The 27,493-nt window shown below is 37.3% G+C and overlaps 1 protein-coding gene across 1 annotated transcript in view; it reads right to left on the bottom strand.

Annotated features, from left to right (window-relative positions):
* Positions 1–25,185, bottom strand: part of LOC139734653 (probable lysosomal cobalamin transporter) — a 41,865-nt gene extending 16,680 nt beyond the window's left edge. The window contains exons 1-10 of the mRNA XM_071645440.1: positions 25,089–25,185; positions 20,241–20,319; positions 15,585–15,682; positions 11,656–11,719; positions 8,483–8,577; positions 7,287–7,354; positions 6,581–6,675; positions 4,995–5,068; positions 2,557–2,682; positions 1,061–1,278 (exon numbers count right to left, since the gene is read on the bottom strand). Coding sequence (XP_071501541.1) covers positions 1,061–1,278; positions 2,557–2,682; positions 4,995–5,068; positions 6,581–6,675; positions 7,287–7,354; positions 8,483–8,577; positions 11,656–11,719; positions 15,585–15,682; positions 20,241–20,319; positions 25,089–25,151 — 980 coding nt within the window. The 5' untranslated portion in view covers positions 25,152–25,185. The remainder of the gene's footprint in view (positions 1–1,060; positions 1,279–2,556; positions 2,683–4,994; positions 5,069–6,580; positions 6,676–7,286; positions 7,355–8,482; positions 8,578–11,655; positions 11,720–15,584; positions 15,683–20,240; positions 20,320–25,088) is intronic.
* Positions 25,186–27,493: the final 2,308 nt, after the last annotated feature.

Raw genomic sequence — 27,493 nt, 5'->3', positions numbered from 1 at the left:
CAGACCATCACATCATACATATCAAGAGAACAGGTGTTTATGTGAACAGACACCATTTTTTTCTGAAACACTTTCAGCTTATGATTATTTCTTGGAACAAATTTGTCATTATCATAATATTCCCATATATTATCTTTACATTAATTAAAACAAGGTATTATTCCTTTTATTTTACAAACATAAATTTCAAATCTGACAAGCATAGTAATACAATTCAGTGCCGAACTGTAATGATTGATATTACAGTTTGCACACAACAAACAGCAACAAAGAAAGAAAGACAGAAACAAACAAACTAAGAAGAAAACCACACACACAAGCTTGATTAGGGGCCTAGTTTAATCCAAGGTCTTAGATGTCTCTGTTATGTCTCTCTTACAGCCTAATTTCCACCCCTTACTACTCCCCCCCCCCCCCCCACACACACACACACACACAAAGAGAACAAAATCAAACAAACAACCAAACATGTTCGGTATCGGACAATTTTGCTCATTTATGCTGTGCATAATAGCAGCCCTTTGAAAATTAGCCTTGAACCAGATGATTTCTTTATTCATATCCTGTCTGATACAACCTCTGCCCCAACCCACTTCCCCACCTAAAAACTCACATTCTGACAAACTCACACATACACACAGAAACATAAACACACACACATCAACTTGGTTACAAGAAGTGAATACTCATACCTGCATTTCACAGGACATACTGGTAACAGGATTATTATCTTAGAAATGCAATGTTTCCTCAACAGAATCTAAATGTTACATTACTGCTTTCAGGTAAACAGTAATGATCTCTATAAAGTCAAACAGTAATAAGAAACTCCCTTTCTCCTGAAAGAGTAAGTTTATCTGACAGGCAAAATTACATCATTTCTTCCAGACCTACATGTATTCATGCTGATAATTTCTGGGCATGCACAATCTGTTTCCATGAAATTCTATGACAACTTTATACTGTTTATGCCAGCACGAATGCACAGGAAACTGTATTCAGAGAAAATCTACTTTACCATTAAAGCTACACTAGGGTCACCCATGGATGCTAGACTTACCTCGTAATGAAGAGAGAGATGATCAGTAAGAATGAGAGCATCAAGAGAAGGAGTCCGGCGACAACCTGGAAAGGCCTCCAGAACTTCCCGCATTTTGCCGCCAGTGATTTCTGCTTGGACTTGAGGTGGCGCTCTCTGCGTTTTATCAGCTGCTCCTCATCGTCGAGTTCCTGCAGCCTGCGCTGGTCGCGGGATGACATTCGACCTCTCCCCTCGTACTAAACAAGGAATGACATGTGAGGCAGTGTGTAGGTTTTAGTTGACTTTATGTACCTCATTTCTAGAATCCTCTCATCTGATTGGTTAAAAGGGGAGTCATGAAAATAGCCGTGCCCTATATTTTAGTTACTGTGACCGGGGCCCGGGCACAGTTAGTAAATAGGTTTGGAGACAGTCGCGACCCCGTACACATAGATCGCTCATATGTACGCACCAATGATATGACCGCCGCGCATTCGATCAGCGTGCTGTAAAAGAGACTAGCGGACTGGTTTGGAGACAGTCGCAACCCCGTAAGTACACTGTACACATAGAAGATCACTCATGTACGCATCAATGATACGACCGCCGCACTGTGGATCAGCATTGATTACGAGTGCTGTAAAAGAGACTAGAATCTATATTTTCGGTATCTATATTTCGGAATCTATATTTTCGGTATATAAAACAAAAAATGACTGCTTGATATTCGGGGCACAGTTAAAATTATGTAGGCCCTCGGTGATGTGAAAACCATAACCATGCCCTCAGCTTCGCTTTGGGCATGGTTACGGTTTTCACATCACCTTGGGCCCATAATTTTAACTGTGCCCCTCACAGCAGTCATTATTTGTATATTATGTGCCTCATTTGATGGATCCTTGACTGGGATTGGCCAAAGCTGAGAGCATAAATTAGAAATTTCTTCAATTGTTTAAAAACTGGGATACACCCAACAAACGGCCACTGGAAGTACCACAATAAAGACTATACTGACAGTGTGTGACAGCGTTGAAGAGTGGGTGTCTAGATCTGGCTCTACAGGTGAAAATCAGTATAAGGAGGTCTGGAACCAAGACTAGCAGGACACAATTACTATAGACAGCACCCACCTTTCTCCTGACTGTAGATGCTGAATATGTCGAAGAGGTTTTACATGTATTCTGCCTAATTTCACAAGTCAACCCCCCCTTAAAAAACAATGCAAATTGAACAACCCTTTATAATATCGCCCCCAGATATGTGAGTACTATTCAAGTCTGAGAGCAATGGACGTGCATGCAACATGGGCAGGCAGCACACAGATGCTTTGCCTACTTTGCCCCCATGCACGCCTATAAGCCAAGGGAATGTATAACAGTACAATATCCACATCCCTAATCGTGAATTCAAACACTCACAAAATTGTCTTGCAAATTCCCAAAGCCTGAAATGTTATGCCAGCGATACATTATTACTTTACATCTCTGTGATGATCCAGAGAACGATAATGTACACTCTGCTTTCATGGCACTCACCTTTCTCCTGACCGCATTCTTCCTGCGTATGTTATGCTGAATGGCTGAGTCAGTTTCATCCAGCTCAGACTTCACACTCTGCGTGCCCTTGATCATGGTGATAGGAATGGCTGCCATACCAATTCCCTGCAAAAATACACAGATAATTAGTGTTATATTTGAAGAGTTTGTTCGCAAAAACCGACAAGTCCATATTTGCCAAATGGAGATATTTGCCATGAAAGGTCAAGAAAAATAAAGAGAATAATAAGAAAATTTTTGCTTCTTTTGACCATAACTTCAAAAATGTACCTTTATATGTCATGACCAATATATCATTTAAAAGGTATTATTTTGTACTTTATGCACTTGTCAATGTAATGACGCACCCCACTACCCCCGGACATGGGTGCGTCATGGTCATTTTTTGACTGACCACACAGGGTTTTTGACATACACCACAGTCACTTTTTTGACGGACATAACGCTGCAAGTGACGAACACCACGACAGTCACTTTTTTGATGGACAACACGTTGAAAGTGACGCACACCTCGGTCACTTTTTTGACGGACATCCTCGGTACATTTGACGCACCCCTGTACATACTGAAACGATTTTTGCATACGTTTTATTCAAGCAATTTCATTTTCTTTTGGTTTGTACACATAATTTGTAAAAGTTTCAGCAAGTTTCCCTTACCATGTAAGCACCGTATTGTCATTCACCGTACATCACGCTGCTGCTACGATATTCCGTACAGTAGTATGCATTCTGTGCATGCAATCCATACATGACAATCACATGTATGTGTGCAGAATGCGCTGTGTGTGCGCTGCCATTACTAGTGTGGTGTATGCATACTGCTGCAGCGCAGGTAGGTACACACCACGCCGGCCACGGCATTCATATTCCCGCTCGAGTACTGCGTAACTACAGCCTAGTCGCGGTACGTAGAGATTCGCACAGCTAACAGCGTCGCGCGCGCGTCTGGCCAGCTGGTCGGGCTATCCCGCGAGCAGAAAATGGCATGCGGCAGGCAGTTCTTCTGCTGCCGTTTCGACAGGAAAGATTGAACTAAGTTGTTACATCGCTGAACAGTCCCTGGTTTGAGATTGAGTATGCATGATTTCATGGGTTTGTTGGTGGGAAAATGTAAGGAGAAAGGGTGGCTTTTAAATTCTTTGCTTGCCAGATTCTGGCAAGCATTTTTTCCTCTTATTCCAAAACGCTTCCCGACTTTGATTTTCACTTGCCGCGGGAAAGCGCTCACTGTAATTTCACTCGCGGTACGTGTATCCGGGGCCGGTAGCTTGCAAAAATGCGTGCAGTTTTCCATAGCCAAGTAACGTACCATGACGCACCCCTCGGTTCAAAATAATGCGTGTTATTTTCCATAGCCAAGTGACGTACCATGACGCACCCCTCGGTCAAAATTTTGACCGACAATGATGGGATTTTGACGCACCCCTCGGTCAAAAATTTGATGGACAAAGCGGGTAAAATGACGAACACCTGGGTCACAAATTTGACTGACCAAACGAGGAAATGACGCACCCATGTCCGGGGATAGTGGGGTGAGTCATTACATTGACAAGTGCATTATGACAGAGACCGTACTTCAAAATCTTAAAAAATGGACTTATCGGTTTTTGCGAACAAACTCTTCATTTGTACCATAATTATGCAAAATTTTCTGTTACCATCATACCATATCACCCTACTCACGCACGTAAAAGATCAAATGTCATTCAAACAAAGAGCTGGGTGCTACCCAATATGTGGTTCCCCACTCACCAACAAAAGAAAACGGGTGAAAGATGCCGATCCCTCACCGTGTGTCCCAAGTGACTAGCAATAGCAAGCAAATGGTATCAACCACACACAATGTGCCATACGCTTGAATGAATTATTTCTTTGATGATTACAGTCTGTGACAAATAGAAAAGCAATCGGAGAGCACAGACCTAGGTCAAGCTATTCACATCAACCCAAACACGTATGCTGAAAATCACCCAATTTCCCAATGCAGCCTTATCTTTATGTCATCAGCTTTAATAACAATCTACTCTAATCTAGTCATCGGTCTACTTTCTCCTGCAGCATTCAACATCCTATAAAAAGTACAGACATTCTTCTTCCATCCCAAGAACTTTTTAGGATGTTGTGCTTTTAACAGATGCACAACAGAAATTAAGCATGTGTCCTATCATGAATCTAACATTGATTCTTATTTCTGTATATTGTAAAACATGATATATTTGCGGCACGAAATTTTCGCGAATTGGAGCCGACGGCCTTTTTCCGGGCAAGAAATTTTCGCGAATTGCCACTTGCGTTCAATGCATATAGTGTAGATGAGAAATTTCGCGTGCATTTTAATTTCGCGAATCTTGGCGCTCGCGAAATTCGCGAAATTAAAATGCACGCGAACATTCCTCGTTTTACAGTAATACATACTGTGTATCCGATGATACCAAGCATGCCCAGCAGTGCAATGGATCCAAGCAGGAAGTACAGAGCGTCAAATCCCTCTGAAACAAGTTGGAGTAAAGCATACATTTTACAACAGTTCATCTTACATATCTCACTGGATGTGTAAAAGACTTTCTACTTTACTGATCTCACAACTCTTCGATTACCATTGCTGATCTGTTTGTGCATGATGTCAATGATTTTGTGAGGGTGTGATAATGGGAAGAGTTAAAGGGACTGTACAGTACTGGTTGAGGTAGGGATTCATGTTTTGAACATTTCAAAGTGAGATACAGTAATGAAAAGCCTCTAATGAAATATGAAAGAGCATGTAATTTTAAGAAGGATTCAACGTTTGTTTGACGAAAATTGGTTTTCAAATGGCTGAGATATCCAAAAAAGTGTTAATAATAAAAGGCGACATGCCACAACTTTATTAGGATCTCTTTGTTTCACCTTGTTTTTGGATATCTCAGCCATTTCAAAACCGATTTTCATCAAATAAACTTTTGATACCCCTTAGAACTGCATGCTCTTTGACATCTCATAGAGTGGTTTTTGAATATCTCGCAAAATGTTAAAAGCTAAATCTTTACCTCAACCAGAACTGTACACACCCTTTAATAGTCACCCACAGCTTATGATGACTCACACAGCTTGAGCCATAATTGTCTTCTAGGAGAATTTCTCTTGCAGTCATGTCACATAAAATGTTATTCCCTAGTCACATTTTTAACTATCTTTCTTTTATATGATGTTTTCAGTGCTCGTGTGAAAGTACATATCAAGTTAAATGTAATTTCCCAGTCACATTAACTTTCTGTTTATAGCGTGTGCGTAAATGTTCATTTCAGGTAACATGTTACATGTATTCCCTTGTCACAATAACTTTTTTTCTTTAATGCTTTCGATGCCCGTGTGAAATTACAGTGCTCAGCATATGTAATCATAATTAGTCACACTGTTCAAAATGCAAGTGTAGACATGTCAGTTTTCTCCTTAGCCCAGGATAAGTGTTTGGTACGAAATTTATAAGTGAGTGCAAAAGGCAAAACAAATTGGAATACAGGATCAACAACAGTCTTGGGCCAAGGAAAGTATGGGGACAAGAAAAGCATGTGTATAAGAGTGATAGTTTAAAGGGGATGGCTAGTAACTGATCAGTGGGAATCAGTGGGAATGCTGGGGGATGATAGTTCCAATTCTTGGGAGATTGATTTGAGATTACATTATATATCTATTGTTGTGTGAAAACTATTTGCTTCAGAATGGTCTCATATTCAAGTAATGTGCAGTAGGTTTCAGGCTAGCATGCCTGTACAGTGACGGGGCATTAAACTGCACATGACTTGAATATGAGACCGTTCTGAAGCAAATAATTTTCACACAAGAATAGATAAATAAGGTACTCTTACATGAATCCCACAAGGATTGGAACAATCGTCCCCGAGCATTCCCACTGACCAGTTACTGGCCATTCCCTTTAATCTGAGCAGGATGTCAATATTTATACAAGACTTCTAAACCTGTCAAAACAAAGGGGCCATTGAGGTGGTATCTTATGCTCTTACTTCCATTTCCAAATTCATTGATGAGATACTGGAACTCCTCCCACTTGGTTGAGTTCTTCTCTGCTTCAGGAATGCCCTGCCAGGGAACGAAGGCCCTGTCATAACAAAAGAGTGTGTTGGAAAAAGAATTGCACATTTTACACACGAATGCATCTGCTTGTAAATTGCTAATGGAATATATTATCATTACTATCAGGTGAACTTCAGTTTCATGTGCCGACGTGTTGCCTGGAAAAAAAAAAATCCAACCAAGCCAATGCATACATGTCACACATACATGTACAAACTTGCTGTACCACTGCATGTCACAAAGAATGTCCATTAGAAAGTCAAGTGCTTTATTCCCTGCTGTTTGCTCCATATATTAATAGCAAGTTTCATTTTTTTCCCGAATCGGAACTTTCCCGACAATTTCACAAGTGGTTAAATTTGCGACCATGGAGTAGATCATTATATCATACACCTTGTTTGTGTACTGTATACTACAACTGTACTTATAAGTACATGGATGCACAGCATACATTCCTGTTACATTCATGCTAGGACCAGAGTTACTATTTTCGCATTTTCGTAAAATTTGTGAAAAGCATCTGACATACGAATGTCACGAAAAACCTCACAAAATACATGGCATTTATATCCACAGTGCCCCTCCCCACCCCTAGGGTTTTCAGAGTTACGATGGTAATCCACTTTCTCTACTCACCCAACCAGCAGTAAGACACCAGCCACCACGACACAGCATGTGGTGTACTTGATGGCAGTGCAGCATCGCTGAAATCACAGATAACACACCAAAGAGGAAGGTCAAAGGTCAGTGAGTTGACCATGTGTCATAATACACTGGCAATTACTGATTGTGGCAATCCAACTTACACTGAATATGTAAAACTCAAAATGTGTGCATATGAGTTGCTTCACCAGGATTCTGGCATATTCCCTCATAAATGCAATGAACATGTGTGAGAGAAGAAGTGGAAATGCAGATTTCTTAATACGATAATCACTTCATTGTTGTTGCTGTATGTTGTTTTACATCCCTATTTTTGTGTTGGTCCCATTCAATGCACAGTGAGCATGGCTTGGTGAGATTAAAACACTTGAATAGACTCTATATTTTGGAGCCTCTTTTCTCAGTATGCCTATGCAGTTTTTCAGATTGTGCACTCTCTTTCCAGTACTCAGATACATTATAGATAGTGTAGGTTTGGAGAATCCTTTTGTATTGAGTTGTACATCATCTTAAAGCTAAAATCTACTCTTTCAGAATCTGCCCCTAACTGAAAATCCATGCCCAGCGAATTTTTGTTGGGTTTGTGATGCAGAAGCATAATTACTTTCCAGATGTACCAATCAGCACAGAAAGCACTCCAGCATGCATGCCAACCAGAGAACTTAACACAGTAAGGGTCAAAAGCTTAAATCTGTTTATACTAACTGAATCTTGCTCCACTCATCTCATGCATTTAAAATACACATAAATACAGCTGCTACTACCAAGACAGTTATGTATTTTTACCATCAGCCCATTAAGGACCGGCTGATTTTGATACAATATTCATGCATTTCCCATTGACACCTGTCTGAGTAAACTTGGGACGAGCCTTTAACAAGTTAATGCTGTCTTTACCTTGAACAGATAAACAAAGACAATAGTTTCAGGTAGATTCAGCATAGATTGCATAGATTTGTGATTTGCATAGCTTGTAGTAATAGAAACTGTGTAATGGCAAACAAGAATGTGAACTTATATTAAAGTAAGACAAACATCTTGCCTCTAGTTTGTATCCCTCTAAGAGGGAGGGAAACAAACTGAAGAAAAATTCAAACCTCAACCTTCACCCCTCTACCTAATATTCTCTTGCATCTTGCCTCTAGATGGAAAAAATAACAAAAACTTACCTCTGACCTTGTACTGTCCTCATCTCCTTCCTCATAGTAAAACATCACAAATGGTATGATGAAGAAGAGGAATACAGCATTGCAGCAATAGAGAGCTTACAGGGGGAAAAAACAATTCATATCATATTATTAAATTAACGAAAAAAAATGTGATGTACATACACCTTAGTCACTTAAATACAACACAACTTGAATAGAAAGAGACTTAATGCTGCAATGAACATCAAAACAAACGAGATATGAAACTTGTCACTTGAAGACGAGCTAGGTGATACGTGTATGGGGGGGGGGGGGGAAGTGTCATCAGATATTGGTTTGATACAGGTTATTACCAATGTACAGTCATCTTGAAAAATATAACCTAAGCTAATTTCCATTGCTTCTGTCAGTTGATTTTGAACACCCCCTCTAATCCTCAAACCTGTTTCATATCAAACACTAATAACAAATTGTCAGAAACAAACAGAAACAGTTGTACAAGAAGTCATAGTGATAAATGCATTTTGTATGTAATCAGTTGTACATCCCGTATACGTAATAAATTTTGATGTCAATCTGATAATACGCCAAGCATGGAGGAAGTGACGTTTTAATTCATCAGTTACTACATCCACAGAGGAAATCTTATTTTAACCAAATGATAGGTACCGCACTTATAGCTTGAGTGTTGTAAAAGAAAGAAAGAAAAGGAGAAGAAATAACAGAAAATGAACAATGTGATTCTAAAGCTCTTTATGTGCCACAATCACATGCCCAACTCAGTGGACAACTTGCCGAATTTGCATATTTTTCTCAAACGCACAACCCCACCCAAACCAATGGATAAATCGCCAAATGCCACGGTACACTGTTTCATGAAAGCTTCGCTCGTGATTCCATTCCTCACAAAGAATACTTGTGTTGTGTGCTGATTGAATACGGTAGTGGTGTTCCAATCTCTATTTTTATTAGGTGATCCGAGTATCCTTCGGATCACCTTCTGTATCTGTACCGATTCTTTGTTCTTCTTCTTCTTCTTCTTTCTTTATTTCTGGACAAAAGCTGTGTATCTACTTACTCAGAAAGTTCTCAGAGTATCAATTTCAAACTCATACAGGGTGTACCATATATGTATCATGTCCCAAAGACGACAAATCTAAAATATCATTGTGATTGGTCAGTCGTGACGTCACTATGACGTCATTATACGAAAACACATTCTCAATCATATCTCATTAATGGAATGGAGTTTTTCAATGAAATTTACGTCACATACATTTCAAGTTATGCGTATTCTACTCATATTCTCAAAATTCATATTTACTCTTAAGACGCGCGCATACGCGCGCGTTGAAAGATTTGTATGCTCAAATCGAGCTCAAATTTTTTTTGCACACGTTTCAGACCATTTGGAGCATTTTTTGAAAAATTGAAAAAATCGGACGGACGCGTACGCGCCCACACACACAGAGGTATACGCACGCACAGCTCATATGCAATAAAAATTTCCTGTTTTTTCACTTTGATCGGATATCTGAAATGTCCAGGAATATTTCTACCAAGTTTCAAGTCAATCCCACTCAATATGACGTCACACGGGCCCGTCAAAGTTGAAATTCCGCGCGCGTGTCAATGGCGATATACAGTGCAACAATGCCCAAAAACCGCCAATTTTAAATCCGAATTTACTCGCCAGGATGGACGATGACCCCCCATTTTCTTTACATATTTTGAAAGCTGATGAGTTGTACATGTCATTTTATGGGTTGGCAATGCTGGAAAAATGATGAAAAGATATCAAATTTCTTAATAAAATAAAAAAAGTAAATTTTCAAAATGACGTCATCAAATTTCAAGTTTACTCGAGCGTATCTCACTTATCCTTGCCCAATTTTCACCCAGATTTCAGTATGCTGTAGCTAATTTAATACTCTATCAGTTTTAATAATCAAAAATTTCTCTGGATGAAGTCTTCACCTCGTAAAAATAGATTGAAGGTAACCTTGTCAAATTTGACCCATTTGCGAGTTATCTCTATAGGAGTGCAGTTTTTCTTGAAATGAAAATTAACATGACTGTCTTTATCGAGCACTATCTAACTTATCCTACGGTGAATTTCTCCCAAATTTTAATATGTGTTAGCTGAGACTTTGTGCTATCGGTAATGTGTCCTCCGTTTTTTTTCATACGCCATCGAAATCACATCGAAAAACTTAGCTTAAATTAAAGCTTAGCTTCGATGTATTTTCATATTTCTTTCTTTTTGCACATTTCTTTGCAATAACACATGAAAGACATTCCCTAGTACCCCCATATTTTGCACATGTTTAGTTCATGTGACGTACATTATTTTATAAGGTAACAACTACTTGATCGAACACCATCTTGGGTAGGTAAACTAGGGTCAAAGGTCATAAATGTATCATCCTGTATCTTGGTGAATACATGTCCTATCTCTCCAATATTTTGCACACACAAAGACCACGTTACCAGGATCATTTCACAAAATAACCAGTTTTTTCTCAGATGCCATCTTGTCTGTGCAAAGTGGGGTCAATGGTCAAATATACTTCATTCTGTATCTTCATTATAGTGTATACGGAGTATGGTACCAAAGATGGCAAACCCGACTCCCTTTTTTCTAAATGAGATTCCAAACATCACACGGCCAATGTCCATAACCACAGATGAAACCTTTACGGTCATGCCTATTGGGATCAGGACTCAAATCATTGATTTCCGAAAAGATCGGATCACCTAATTTGTCAGTGTTGACAAATTCCAAGTCTAGTTTTTATTTTTTTTGTAAATTCTAATTTTCTTTTGTGGTTGTGTCTTCAAAAGTCATGCCTCCCAGATCTGGACAACAACGCAGTTACTGGCCATTTGCAAGAAATATAATCGGAGCCTTGTCAAAACAAAACAAAACAAAACAAACAAAACAAAACAAAACAAAACAAAACAAAACACCTCCCCCCCCCAAAAAAAAAAAAAAAAAAAAGCGTCACAGCAAAGTTTGGAATTTTCTCTACAAATGTTTTTATTAATTCACATGGCTTTGAAAAACAAAGTTTTCCAAAAGTACTCATAAGAAGGCATTGCAGTCCCAGATTAGTGTTGCATACAGGGGGCATACATTGTACTCTGCAGCACACATACAGTCATGTAAACTGTAGAGCTAAAAAGGCTCCTACCATAGTAGCTGTACTGCATATCTTTCTGAATGTTGTTTCTGGTCACATTGTCTGCTGCCCAGTCCTGCAGTGAAACAGAAACAGAGAGAGAGTGTGCATGACAGAGGTCAAAGTACAGGTACTTAATATGAAAGTGAAAGGGATGACACTCATTTGTTAAACTCAACTATGACCTTTATTTGAATCAATTTGATGTTTCTTGCATCAAGTTGTCTTTTTTTTTTTTCAACAGATTGACAAATTGCCCTTGCTCATCATCATAAATAAGCACTCATTATTTGGTGTTTAGAATAAAAGCCATGATAAAAACCAGGGGAACACATACTTGTGTTGCATTGAGCTTTGTTAGCTTCATTGACACAGGCTACATGTACCTATTGCATACATGATACTCATTAGTTTTGCCATGTTTTACTTTTGAGAAGTTTGTCAAATCAATCAATATTCATTAACTTTAACAACTCATACAAACACTGTCACCTACATATGTATGATCTTAATGCACTGTAATTTTGCCACCAATATAGAAGACAGTAACTTCATTTCTTTTTTCTGAAAAAGGAATAATATTTTACTTCTTATTGTATTACTCTGGTTTTTCATCACAAATTCAACCACTTGTAAAATTGCCTTACTAAGTCCCAATTATATGCTAAATAGTATACCACCAAAAATGCATGCAGTATACAGCATTCTTGCAATGTAAAGATATGTGTTTACTGTGTCTGCACTCAAACTGCATACTGACTTTGCTTGACTTGTCTCAAGTTTCAAGTTTCTTTATTTCACCAAAGCAAGGAACATATTAAAAACAATATGTAACAACATGTAAGGCACACCATCCCAGTGCTTCTACAAATACAAAGTATGCTGAACTTCCCTGGGTGACACAACATTTGCTCCTGTGACAATTGCTCCGGTCTTACCTTGTATATTCTCAAAGGAATTAGGGTTAGGGTTTTGATGCCCAGGGTTTTAGGTTTAAGTTGACATAGGGATTAGGATTTGGGCAAGTCCAAGATAATGTCCCCTCAGATGCTCAAAATTCATCTTGATTTAATCAAAAAGTTATTGATATCATGTTGTAGCCAAAGAAATAAATTATATGTTTCCAGCAAAGAAAATATTGAATTATGCAAATTTATGCAAGAAATATGGCCTTAATTTGCATAAATTAAAAACAAACTTTACGTATGGGACAAATTAAAAATATTCATCTAAAATCAGTTGAATTTGCCCTTGACCTAGTTCCTTTATGGACATGACCCCTGTATGAGCTAGTATAATTTCCAATTGGTAAGACAAGGTCAGCACATTAATTATGCAAATTATGCACTTTCCCAGAACGAAGTGTCCCATACGTAAGGATTTGAGTATGTTTTTTTTAGTTTTTTCTGAAGATTTCTAGCATTGACCAATCATACTTCAGGAAGTTCTAATTTATTCATTTTAACCCCAGATTAGCAAAACTAAATGTGGAAATTTAATTAGTCCTTCGTCTTATAACTAATTAAAGTTTGCTTACGTATGGGACAAATGCCTTACGTATGGGACATTACATGCAAAGTGAATGGGAAAACCACCTTTTGACATGGATGCTACAGTATATGTCCTTACATTTGTTTGGTTAATGAAAATCTTTGCATCTACTCTGAAGGATATGTCTATATATCTGCCTCTCCTACTCAGTAGACCTCAGGGAGAGTGTAAGAACAGCATTATTAAGTCATTCTATGCTTAAGAAAGGAAAATAAAGAATATTCATTTATTTTCTTATTTTCATTACAGGCTGTGCAACTGGTCTTCAATTAACATTCCCCTTTAACATTTTGATATTGGATATTTTCTTAATTCAGTTATCAGTTTCAACTTTACCTCTCTACAAAATGACTTTGTCCAAGAGAATGGGATTCTCTGAGTGTCATTTTAGGTGCAGTACACTGTTCAGCATGTACTACAGGCTGTACAGCCTCAAAAGGGAAATCAAAACAATTGTGCTTGTGGCGCTCATCAATGACAACTTTACAGGTCTTACTGAAAAGAAAAATCACTTGAGGTGACAGCAGGTAACTTTGTCATTACTAGAGTTGATAGCAAAGGAAAAACCCTACGAGAATACTTTTTATTTTGATATGATGTTTACTATTTCAACTGCACACCCTCAGAATATGTCCTGACTTTATCAAGGTCATGAACATGATTTCTGAAAATCCGGTAAAATGAAGACTATACAAAATGTAGTTTACGTGTGCCATGAACCACAATATCAATACTGGTTCTGTGGTTGGAGTGCTAAAAACACAAATTACACAAACAAATAGGGAATTCAATTTTCTTTTCTATTTTGTGTTTGAAGAGACAGATGTGCTCTGAGACACCTTCATCAACTCATACTTTAATACTTTGTACCCCACGTCTACACAATTATCACCATGCATTGCAATCTGGTAGTGTATGATCAAATGAGGTTATTAGAATTTATCAAAATTGTAAGTTTCGGATCAGCGACTTACTTAAGTGTTTCAAATCTAGAATTACATTTTCTCTTAAGATTTGAATACAAATGATAATCTTTCCTGTATCACTACACAAGCATGTATGCACAAAGGACACAAATTTTGTCGTCTTTGGTTTCATAGACCTGAAGCCATGCAATTTGAAAAAAAGCCATTATCAGTACCTGTATACATTTGTACATTCTTCTATCTCTTTGTTCTACCACAGCTTGTAAAGTCTAAAAGTTTCATTAAAATTTGATTGATTTTGCAGAAGCTAAAATTCACATGGCAAAACATGATGATTACAGAGCAAATACTCTTGTTGTTGTGTTTTGTGCTGCGTTTCAAACAATTATAAAACTCTATAAAAACTTAGACAACTTGCAAGGTAAGCCTAGAACTACTGAAAGTACCCACTTCAAACTGTATTTGCAAATTACACTGTTCATGACATTTGATTTTACAGTTGAAATTATCAAGACTACAAATTAGTGATGGTACATGTGCATGTATGCTACATCAAGGTCGCAAGCTAGAATTCGCACGCTTTTTTTTTTTTTCAATTGATGAAAAATATTGACCAGAGTATTACAAATGGTCTAGAAATAGAGTGTCAGTATATACTGTACCTATTGTGTAGACATCATGAGGACAGTGTTTATGCATGACGGAATCCAAACTAAGACTTTTAATTGTAAATTGGTAATTACTTTATTTGTCTTATTTTAGCTTTTGTTAGGTACCTGAACCGGGAAAGCACCCACTTAGAAGTCTATTGCATTTGTTAAGAGTTGTAGTATGATTTGTGTAAACTGAATATGACACTATGGGAAAATTTAAAGTCATTCCCATGAATACACTTGTGCACTAAAGACAAATGTCCCATACGTAAGGTATACTTTCGTTAATTAAACCAACTTCATGAAAATATGCTTTATTCTTTTGCAATTAAACTTTGTTGAAAGATACTTCAGTATTGTACCTTTCTTCACTTCTAAACAGAACTTGATCAGTAAGGTACTTTCAGAGAATTTTCAATTCAAACTTTATTTTTAAAAATCCAGTTTTTCTCTGGTCCCATACGTAAGTTGCCATATTTTTCTTAATAAAATACTTAACCCAAGGTCAAATGACATCAAACTTAAACACAATATTCTTCTCAGGGCTACCAGTCATCCTGATGATATACAGTAAAATCCAAGTGCTCCTTCATTACTTTTCAGAGGTTTGAAATCTCTGAATGTCCCATACGTAAGGTGCGCGATATCTTGGACTTGCCCATTTGTAATAGGGTTATGTTAATATGGTAGAATTTATGTTTGGCTTAGCATGCACATATTTCATGAAAGAGCAAATTGTCACAGGAGCAAAATGTCATAGAACCACTTGCCTGAGCTTGACTCGAGTCTGACTGAAAGGAGGAGGACTCACCTCAAATGTGCCATTGCCGTCCTTCATGGAGGAGACGAGGAAGATGTCGATAGGAATGAGAGCCACGGTCAGGACTGAGACACACAGACTCAGGAAGGCTGAAGTATCACACGTGAGAGATAAAAATCAAAGGGAGCCAACATTTCACAGGATAACATACAGCTGCTCAGTGTTTTATGGACTGCAGACAACTCTAAATCTAACTTTATGTATAATTTAAGACAAGAATAAAATTAATGTTGAAGTAATTTTTAAGACAAAAGGGAACCAATGCACAGAAGATTACAATTCCTGCATGTGTTTGGGTACCGCAGACAACTCTTACATGACAAGACAAGGCAAGACCAAATAATGCTGCAGTATCAGACATACAATTGTACAACTGGACATAAATACAACATTTTAAGGGAACCAATGCCAAAAGAATTTAACATTTGTTGAAGGATTTAGGAGGTGGGCAGTTCCAGCGTTACGGACATTACATTTCAGACAAAATTTGCAACTTCAAAAGGTCATTAAGGTAACAAAATATTTTCATTCTGAACTCATACAATGGAATCACTCACATATGAGGCTAAATCATAAACAGTGAAAATTTCAATCCATTTCACCACACCATATGGCACTTACTGCATAAAATGTTGGCCGTTACGGACATTACATTTTTTGGACATGACTTTTTGCATGCCTATACAATCATTGAAAAGTCTGTGAGTTTAAGCACATAATTAGACTAATGTAGGAATAAATTGGAAGGTAAAGAAATGTTTAAAGAAAATAAAATCAAATTTAGTGAAATAGATGGCACATGTACCTCCTAGAGCCATAATTGTGGCGTTACGGACATTACATTCCAAGCGTTACGGACATTACAGATTTGTCCACTTTCATTAAGTGGCAGGAGTCACATGCAAATATTCATATTTTTATCCTTTTCAGTGGACGGTAATCAATACACATTGGACAATGCTACTATAGCCCTTTCATGAGATCTTTTATTTCAGGAGTTGCCAATTTGAGGACTATTTGGTCAGTATGGAGCCCTACTTTAACAATTTGTGGACTTTTCTATCATCTTGGAATTTAATCAACTTATTTAATGCCTGATATACAGTTGTGATCTATAAATAACATATAGATCAGCCTTTTGACTTTCTATTATGATATTCAAACTTTTAATTACTCAAAATGTAATTTTAAAGAAATGTTACGGACATTACACTTTTTATTCACATCTACATAGCCATCACTGAGCATAACTCTGCATGAATAAACAACTTTTATTTAATCAAAACTAATGCATTATCAAAATCAAATGAAATAATGGTTCAACAAATCCTCAGTATGTATTTGTACACAATGAATGTTTAGTTTTACTTTCTTTTTTTCCCTACAGTTTGTTGACGTACAACAGTCTTTTCCAGGGTCAGAAAAGTCTGTTTTGGAGAATGTTGTTTATTCTGCTTCCAAATCACATTGGAAGCAAGAAAGGTGTTCTTGACCAATTGTTGAAGAGGGTCTAATACTATGATTCCTGCCTGTTTCTAAAAATGGCTCTCCTTCACTACACTCAAAGAAATATGCATGGATCCTTGTCTTTTCAGAAATTTCATAATCGATGGACTATCCTCATTACATACAGCTGTACACTGTAAAGTCCAACCTCAGTTATCCAGCAATCACTTTTGTGGATTGCTCTATTATCCAGATATGGACTGGCACATGATTTTCTTTGCATAATTCGGTGCAAAATATGACTAAAAGTATATAACACTTTTTTACTCTTTACAAAGTAATTGTGATTCAGGACATAAATGTTAATTGCTATGGTACAACATTATATTTCTACCAACCAAAATACTGTTGCTAGAAGGAATAATGAGGAAGTGTATTTCATTCACATTCCATTTGATTTCCACATTATTGAATAATAAAAACATTAAATAATATTGAATAGTCAATTAATAATATCCTACACAATTTGCTTACATACACTGTATGAGCATATCTCCCTTATCCAGCAATATCATATTATCCAGATGGCTACCACTCACGACATGTTTAGATATTGAGGTTGGACTGTATTTCCTTAACAGACAAATCAGACCGCAACTGACCATACAAGTGTACATTGTGTAAAAGGCCTTGTCCACAGATGTTTTTGACTGTTTCTCTTCTTTAACAATGTTTTAACATACATTCTTGCCATCACAGTATAATTACTCTACTTGATGTGCTGTTGCTGTAAGATAGCTTGCATCCATGTTCACATATACAGTATATCATGGTAGAATTAAGTAGACACAAGAAATAAGATTGTAGAGGAGTGCAAAAGATTAGTCAAAACCTTGTCGAAACACTGCACTCGTGATCGTTGCTGAGTAAAGTCCCAAATCAATTTTCATGCAAGGGCTAAGGCATTCATTTTGACAGATCAATATTTTAGGGTAGAATCCAAACTATTCCTAACAATCAACACTTTTGCCACAAATGTGTAATGTCCGTAACGCATTGGTTGTGTAATGTCCGTAACGCTATTTAAAAGGAATTATGCAGGTTCCCGAAAAAACTGTGTGGATATGTTGTGTGATATCACATTTTAGCTTTGCGTTTGAATTTAGAACAAAATTAGACCAAAACACAGTGTGTTACAAGAACTTTTACATCTAAAACGTTACGGACATTACACTTTGAAAGAGGTGGAAATTCAAAAAATTGAAATGCTCATCTTTTAAGAAAGAATTATTTTCTTTCGATACCAAGAAGGATGATGTGAAAATGAGTCATCAGCTTTATCATAGCATAAAAATAGTTGCCTGAAAGTCATTTTATAGGGAAAATTTCTACTTCAGAAGAATTACATGCAAATTATATTGAATTTTTCTGCAATATCTTAGAAAAAACACACAATTTGAATACCTAGAAAATTACATTTTTTCCAAATTGTACGAAATTTTTTCATCATATCAGATTGATATGACCCTTCCTGAATACTTCCCAGGGTAAAACAAAGTTGTTTCTTGATTTTCATTTTTCCACCCTCGGGTAACATTTTTCACGGAATTGCCCAGTTGTAACAGAGCTACTGTCCAAATCTTCTTTTATAACCTATGAGAGGATTCAGTAATTAGCAAACAAAAGCACAGGTTTCTTGTGTGCTTGATACACACGAAAGGTATGTTCACATGTAACTGGCCTGTTTATTTCAATAAGCCCTGGGTGCAGTACCTTCTTTCTCTAATCACTGAATCCTCTAATGGGCAAAAAAGGTATTATGGTACACATTATATTTGAGTTGGTTTGTATGTATCCAGTCATAGAAAGCATTAAAAGATAATGCTATCACAGTGAAAAACAGTGGGAGAATACAAATGAATGAACATCACTATAAAGATATGTGCACGCACAAAACACAAAAATAAATGGCACATCGAGTTCCCTACATGTACCAACTCCAATGCATACTATGGGATCATTGCAATTTTAACAAGGACAAGTAGAAATTACGTGGTGCGTAATATATGTCCCCGCCGGAAGTAGCATTTACTAGCAAAATGTACAATACAGGTCAAAAATCAAGGTCAAAGGTCAAAGAAGTCAAAGGTCACAATTCTGTGTACAAGTTTTGAAGCCCTCACCTAGTGCCATCACATAAAGCAAACAGAATCGAAATCGGGTTAGAAATGGCGAAGGAGTAGCATTTTGTAGCAAAATGTACAATATAGGTCAAAAATCAAGGTCAAAGGTCAAAGAAGTCAAAGGTCAAAATTCTGTGTACAAGTTTTGAAGCCCTCACCTAGTGCCATCACATAAAGCAAACGGAATCGCAATCGGGTTAGAAATGGCGAAGGAGTAGCATTTTGTAACCAATGTACAATACAGGTCAAAAATCAAGGTCAAAGGTCAAAGAAGTCAAGGTCAAAATTCTGTGTACAAGTTTTTAAGCCCTCACCTAGTGCCATCACATAAAGCAAATGGAATCAAAATCGGGTTAGAAATGGCGAAGGAGTAGCATTTTGTATCAAAATGTACAATTATAGGTCAAAAATCAAGGTCAAAGGTCAAAGAAGTCAAAGGTCAAAATTCTGTGTAGAAGTTTTGAAGCCCTCACCTAGTGCCATCACATAAAGCAAACAGAATCGAAATCGGGTTAGAAATGGCAAAGGAGTAGCATTTTGTAGCAAAATGTACAATATAGGTCAAAGGTCAAGGTCAAAGGTCACAACTGAAATTCTGTGTAGAATTTTCAAAGCTCCCATGTAGTGCTATCATATAAAGCAAACAGAATCAAAATTGGCTCATAAATGACAGAGAAGTAGCAAATTAAACATTTTGATCACACACGGACGCACACACGTACGGAGCCCGTTTCATAGTCCCCTGCTCGAACTCATTCAGCGGGGACAAAAAAGGTGATGAGTTATAATGTGTACATGGGGACAAGGCTATGCTACTATTAGAACTTGTTAGTGTTAGGTGAAGTGAATACAGAATAGCCTCATCATGCCTTCACAATGTTTTTGTTTTGATAAGTGGGGAATCCCATGGCCATGGGCTGCAGTTTAGGGCATCTATATTGTAGGAAAGTGTACAAATGTACTTTCAATACAGGATGAGAAGTTTTAAAAAAAAATGAAGACTTTTACTTAGTTTTACCTGTCGTTGTAGCACTGCATTCGCTGTAGATCACACTCTTGAGACCATAGATGAAGAAGAAAATTGCTATCAGCAGGAGCTGTGGGAATAATTTCAAGAAAAAACAATATCTAATATGATGAGACAAATACAGCGAAAGCATTCAGCGACTCAGACGAGAAATAAAGTTGATGTAGACGTGTGTAGACCCGAACGTTAGACATCGATCAGGCTAGAGAGTACTTAGGGTAACTTTTTAGATGACAGGAGTAGATCATACAGTGTAGCTGACTGTGATGATGTCATTCTCATAAAGCAAGTGGCAATTGATTCGACAGGGTTCCATGAATAGACCACTCATACAAATAAAAATTTACTGAAATTCATGATTAAAAAATGGTGCATATCAAGTGCGAAATTCAAACTGTGCAACTACAGTTGAACCTCTCCTATCCGCACAAGTCGGGACCGGGGCTCATCTGGATAAGGGATTTGGCCGGATACGGAAGACTCAATGCTTTATACATGTACATACATACACATGTACTGATGTAGCCCATTGTAGTACCACATGTAGTAATGTGTATACTGCAACCTTTTCATTGTTATACTCAGTAACAGACCCCAAAATAGAGGTTCGTGTTTGCAAGAATGAAATCATTTTCTTTTATAAATTCTTGGGATGATTCACCTAAATAATCATTAAGAAATGTATCAAGTAGATCTTCAAAATAAACAGTACGAGTCCACGAAACTACACTTCAAAATTCGATCATCACGGCTCGGCAAAGTCGACTGTAGGTCGCCATTGTTAGATGGTCCTCCTCTCTCTCTTTGTGTGTGTACTGTGTGTGAACAATTTTTGAGTGTTCAATATCATTCGTTGCTCAGCCAATGACTCGAAACAATGCATCTGTCTAGTCATATCGACGGCTGTGTATGGACCTATATAGTATATGTGGCAATGCGATATGAGAGGACTCGAGCGCATAATCTGTCCATGTTCTTGCGATGATTTGGGGATGTTTGGGGATGTTAAAATGTCTGAAGGTAAGCAATTTGGAAGGAAATTTGATGTAATGTAAGTTAATCATGTTGGAATTAATATATTGTAATTCATGTGTGTTTGTGTAGGAGTTCTCAAGGAGTTGGGAATCCCCCTTTCCTCCCGTAATTATAAAAAAAAAAAAATCACAGCGAGATTGCGTCCGTATAATAGAGAGATCCGGATAAAGGGAGGCCGGATAAGAGAGGTTCAACTGTACCTCCACACATGTTCCGAAGAGCACAACAGTGGGCCACGTCGCCGGACCCCTCGAAATCATTGTCGCGACCCTCCCGGGTCAACTCGTATTACAAAATGTAGATAAGCAGTTCAACGGGTAAGTAAATGGGTAAGTAAAGTTGCATAGCAACACATAGACTCGTTTCATTCCAAGTTTCGAAGAGGTCTGTATACCTGCACTGAATCTGTACAGCGTGTACACTTACAGCCATGATGGCAGCCGTTTCTGAGATAACTTGAGCATTTACACAAAATTTAGATTTTGCATGCCACCCGTGCCAGAATTTGCGGTATCGCTGTGGTTTGATCGCAACGTGTTGTGTATGCGTTGATTCTCTCGCACAGCATGGAGTACATGGAGTACAGCGCTCTCGAAGTGCGATGTAGTATGTATACAGTTTCGCCCGCGCATGGCACGCGTGCTAATACATTCAGGTGGTTGAATGATGGTTGCAGCGCAAGCATACGGATCATGCACGCTATTTTGCTATTTTGCTATTTTTGCTATTGGGCAAGTCCAAGATAAGGTCCCCTCAGAAGGCAAAATTTCATCTTTGCTCAATATTGACATGTTTGGTATCATTTTGAAGCTTATGAGTTGAAGTTTTGATTTCCGTAGATGAAAAAATGATATTATGTAAATTTATGCAAATTTCAAGGGCTTCATTTGCATATATGTGAAACACAGCGTTACGTATGGGACATTTATAAAAATTCATATTAATTCAAAGGAAAGCAAATAATATTTGATTAATATGTGGACATAAGAAGTTCATCACATAGTTTAACTTGGTATGAAAATTTAGGGATTATGCAAATGATTATGCAAATTAGCTCGTGTCCTATCATGAGATGTCCCATACGTGACAAAATGAGGTCATTTTTTTAGGTTTATTCTGAAATTGCTAAGGTTATTTTAATGCCCTTTTGGAAAGTTCTAATTTATTGTTTAGAGAAATTAAATACCAGAGAAAAAAGAAAAAAAAAAGTAAAAGAAATATATTTTATTAGGCATTGAAATAATGTTACGTATGGGACAAATGCGTTACGTATGGGACATCCTCATACATATTGCATGTGAATGCATGTAGCTAGCTGGGAAGGTCTCTCAGTACACAAATGGTCAATCATCCTGAAGAAAGCATCCCAACATTGTAGCTACTTTTTGAGTTATAGACACTTGAAACAATACATGAACTTGACTGAACAATTTTCAGAAAGGGGGAGGGGAAAAGGGCAAAATACACAATGAAAAATCAGCATTAAAGGGATGGTATAGTTTTTTGTAGAAATGGGGATTCAGTTTTCAACATTTAAAGAGATGATTGGAAACCAATTATATGAATTACTTAGGAGCATAAAATCCTAAGACTAGAGGAATTCAAAGTTTATGTGATGGAGATCCAATTTGAAATGGTTGTTATACTGTATATACATGTATAGAAAAAAAAATAAAATGTAAAATGATTTTTTTTTTTATTGCAAGTGATACACAAATTGTCCTTATTCAGTTTTCAGTAGTAGCCACAACAAAATTCATGGGTATACAGGGTTCGAAATTGGCGATGGTCCGCTGGCCATTGGCCACCAAAAATCACGTCGGACTAGCTAGAAGTCATAAAATTCTGAAGTTACTAGTCCGTCTGGCTAGCCAAAATATTGCTTCAGTGTCAAAATTGATTCTAAGTAGTCCGCCTGGCTAGTTAAAAAAAAAGTTGAGCGCGACCCCTGGTATACATACTGAGGTGTGACTCAAATCAATGACCTGACTGCTAGACAGACATCACATACAATGTATCTACTCGATCACTGGGGTTCCACACAGCAGGTATTGCTTATTTATTAAACTTAATATTTCTTGTGTCAAGTTGTTTTTTATTGAAACTTAATGGCAAACTGCCCTTCATCAATGGAAGTAAACACTTTAAACTAATAGGTATTCAATTTTTCAGTAGTAACTATCCTGATAAAAATAGGGCATACATACTCAGGTTGGTCATAAAAAATATAGAATATGATTGAATGTGATTATGATGGTAAATATCTGGGGAATATTGTTCCCTTGTCAATCTGGATCAGTATTTGAGTAATTTCAACTGATTCCACCTCAATAATTATGCAAAAATTTGTTTATGGGTATTTTGCAAAATTGTTTTGCAAAATACCCATAAACATGCTTCTCCACACACTTAATGAATGGGGGACAAAGGGCATGCATACCCAGGTTGGTCATAAAAATATAAAAATATGATTGAATATGATTATGATGGTGAATATTTGGGGAATATTGTTTCCTTGACAATCTGGATCAGTATTTGAGTAGTTTCAACTGATTCTACTTCAATGATTATGCAAAATACCCATAAACATGGTTCTTCACACACTAAATGAATGGGGGACAAACTGTCCCATACGTAACTGTCCCATACGTAACACGTCATGTCTGTCTTTAATTAGAACCTGTAATTAGAGCTTTTTGCCTAATGACATGAAACTTACCTGTGATAATCTTGAGTGTTGTGACTTTCATCACAGTGAGTTACAAGTTGTAGAATGATATACTTTCAGAGAGTTTTGAGGTTGAAAAAAATGTTCAAAAAAACAAAATTTTTCTGGTCCCATACGTAACGGCACATATTTTCTCTTCTAGAATATAATTGTCAAGGTCATTTTTCTCAATTTTTTACAAGATTATACTTCTCCTAGATATCAATCACCATGATGAAGTTCAATATGATCAAAGGCCATTAACACTATTTTTCAGGTCATAAAAGTCTCTGAATGTCCCATACGTAACGTGCGTGTTATCTTGGACTTGCCCTATTTAAGATGTCGAATCAAGGGCCACTTGCTTTACATTCCCTTCCAGAGAGGTTCCACTGCAGCTTCAATTCTCAGCGCTGTTGGCAATTGGTACCCTTGCAAACATGGTTTGGTTTGAGTCTTTAATTTGTTTTCCTTGTAATCGACAAGGGGAGTAACTTACCATCGTGCTTACAGCTGTGACTGTTGTAGTGTTAGTTAGACCCACACTTCGCCACAGCACATTTGTAATTGTATGATTGTGACTTGAAAGGGAACTTTCATGACACAAATCATTCATATCATAGAATCATGACACTTCGTCATGAAATCTGAAATATTAGGTCTTATTAGTGTCCAGTTTTCTACATTAAATAGAAATTATAGACACCCATACTTCATTTCATTTAGATCTAGAATTTAGAAACTACCGTAGCTCATTTAGATCTTGGTATCTGGTCTATCCACTTTTCGTGGAATTACAAAAAAAATACTAAAACACCTTTTACTTCCTCTGGTTTAGGGGTGCCTACACCCTCAGCTCAGAGTGTGTGAGTCAACGTATAACTAATAAACAACCATTGCATTATGGCGAACAATCCCATCTTATCTTAGCATCTTATCTAGCGTAGAGCTGGATCTGGTAGACTATATTGGTAAACATGGTAAAAGTGGGCGAAATAACTGTCTTTTTTAACCCCCAAAAGAGCAAGAATGAAGAGCAAGATTTAGCCAATAAATTGTCCATAAGAGTTAAGACCACACTTGTCACTGATACTTACCAGTAATATTCCTCCCGTGCATCCCCAAACAATGACGGAAAGACCAGCGGAGAGACTCTCCATCGTCTTGGACTTTAGTTTGAGATTTCAACAACGGTAGTGAAAATACGTGATGCCCTGCCCTGATGCAGTGATGGTGTGAGTGAGCACTTCCGTTCTCGGAAGGCCTCGGAATTCCTTACAGGAGTTTCAGAGACAGTTGTCTTTTGTCTCTCAAAACTCGGTACCAAGCTCTGGAGCTGAAACTATCAGTTCCGAGCTCTTCGTGCGTCATTCACGTCTTGGTTTTCCTCAGTAAATAACTTGATATCTGTCAAAAAATCGACGAATTCCTATCCTTTGAGTGTGAACGTGATTCTTCGACTTCGATCTTTGCAGCTGCGAGTACCTAGTACAGTACATTCGAGTGTGCAGTAAACATTGATCACATGACCCTATTGAAGTTAGCAGTAGGGTAATGGCAAGTTTGCGATGGTATAGTTAAAACGTCCTGTTTTCAAAGTCAGAAAAGTTCTCTTACTGAGGCCATATGCACATTTCAATATTTGATTTCAATTTCAATCAAAGGCCACTAAGGGGCTGTCTGGTTGAGGCCGGGATTCATATTTTTTTTACATTCCTAAGTGAGATAATGGGAAACCTCTCATGAAATATGAAAAAGCATGTAATTTTAAGAAGGATTCAACGTTTAATGATGAAAATTGGTTTTCTCAGCCATTTGAAAACGACCATTATTATAGGCCTATACGGTTGTTCTGCTTTTTATTCAAATTTCATGATGGGTCTTCTCAACGGCTACTTCAACAAAGAGGTATAGCTTAATTCACTCTTTAACACATTGAAACGCACATCCCACACTGTGTTCATGAATGTTGATTGAAAAAATCTTAACCAAAAAAAAAAAAAAAAAAAAACCAACAACTTGTAGAACCTGCAAACAAGCTTACACCTGAATTCCATTCAGGCATCAACGTGAATAGGCCTAAATTGAAGAACCGCCCACGGCCAGTGGATTTTTTTTTTCACTCACTCAATTCCACTCATCATAGGCCCTAAATATCAATTAAAATATCTACTAACATGGACAGACGCGCGTCGCGTATAGAGTTGTATTATAATTATATTCCACGTCGACACTGATCGACGTGAAAGACATCACTATTTCCGCTATATTTTCCACCTTTTAGTTTTGACATGACAGGGGAAAGTGTTGTGTAAAAAATGTTTTTAAAAAATCGTATTGATATCCTAAAAAAGAAATCCACCCCAAAAATAAATAAACTTCAAAAGAAAGAGAAAAAAAATGTACGATACTCTGAGAATGATACGAAAATGACAAAATTGGATAAAAAATAAGGATCGTATTGTGACATTTTGAAATTTCAAAGGAAAGGCATTTCTTGACTTAACCCGTTATTGAATATTTAAGTGGGCGATTTGATCATTTATACCCTCACAATTTTTCATGTTCTATGATTATGTAGGCCTACATGTTATCGTCAACTTGCTGATTTCAATATTGATAAGGAGTGGGTCAAGATTAACGGTTCTCAGAAAATTTGAAATTTCCAAATGTCATGATATATCTTCGATTTGTTTAATGTCTTGTAGGAAATATTTTTCTCTTACTTTTAAAGTTTATTTACTTTTGGGGTGGCTTTCTTCTTTAATTCTTTTAATAGTCACTTAATTGTTGAGTGGGAAATCGACAGGTGTGTCACTATAATTTCTATAATCTTTTTTTTTTTTTTACTCATACAACACGCATGCGTGGGAGGTGCACAAAATTAATATCCTCGACATTCTTTGAAAAAAAAACCTGGTGGCAAACTTCGAAAAATGTTTTTTTTTTTCAATGTATAGCTCTTCTATCTCTCTCTCTCTCTCTCTCCCTCTTTTTTGCTTTAAGATTCAGTGATTGACATGACTTTCATTACAAGAAAGGGCCTAAAAACACACCTTTGATCTATTTCCTATTCGCCTTTATAATAATGACGGATGCCAAATGCTCCCCAACAATTACTGTAGAATGAATCGTAAGCTTTTAGGTTTAATTTGATGTGAGGAATTAGGATTATGGTTATGGTTATGTTAATGGGTATAATGTTTGGCTTATATAGATATTTCACGGGAGCAACCATTGTAGCGATGCAATCCTTGTAGCAAAATAGCATATACCTAGTGGAACCTTGTCCTTTTTGCTTCCCTCTCAGCCAGTTTGACGCTACCATAGTTTTGTAATACCTTTCATCATTAGGCCCACCAGTCGGTCGCGGTACACGTGAGTTTAGGCTGAACACATCTCAGCACTCTCAGTTTCAGCTCAAGAAGACTTTCGCCAAACCTCTCGATAACATAATATCTGACCGAATTTGCGTCTGTGTCGTCATGATGTTACGATCCAT

The sequence above is a fragment of the Diadema antillarum genome, unplaced genomic scaffold, assembly GCF_040938485.1.
Source record: "Diadema antillarum isolate AM-2024a unplaced genomic scaffold, OU_Dant_1.0 seq00000538_RagTag, whole genome shotgun sequence".
In the NCBI taxonomy this organism is placed as follows: Eukaryota; Metazoa; Echinodermata; class Echinoidea; order Diadematoida; family Diadematidae; genus Diadema; species Diadema antillarum.
This window is presented reverse-complemented; position numbering and strand designations above follow the sequence as displayed.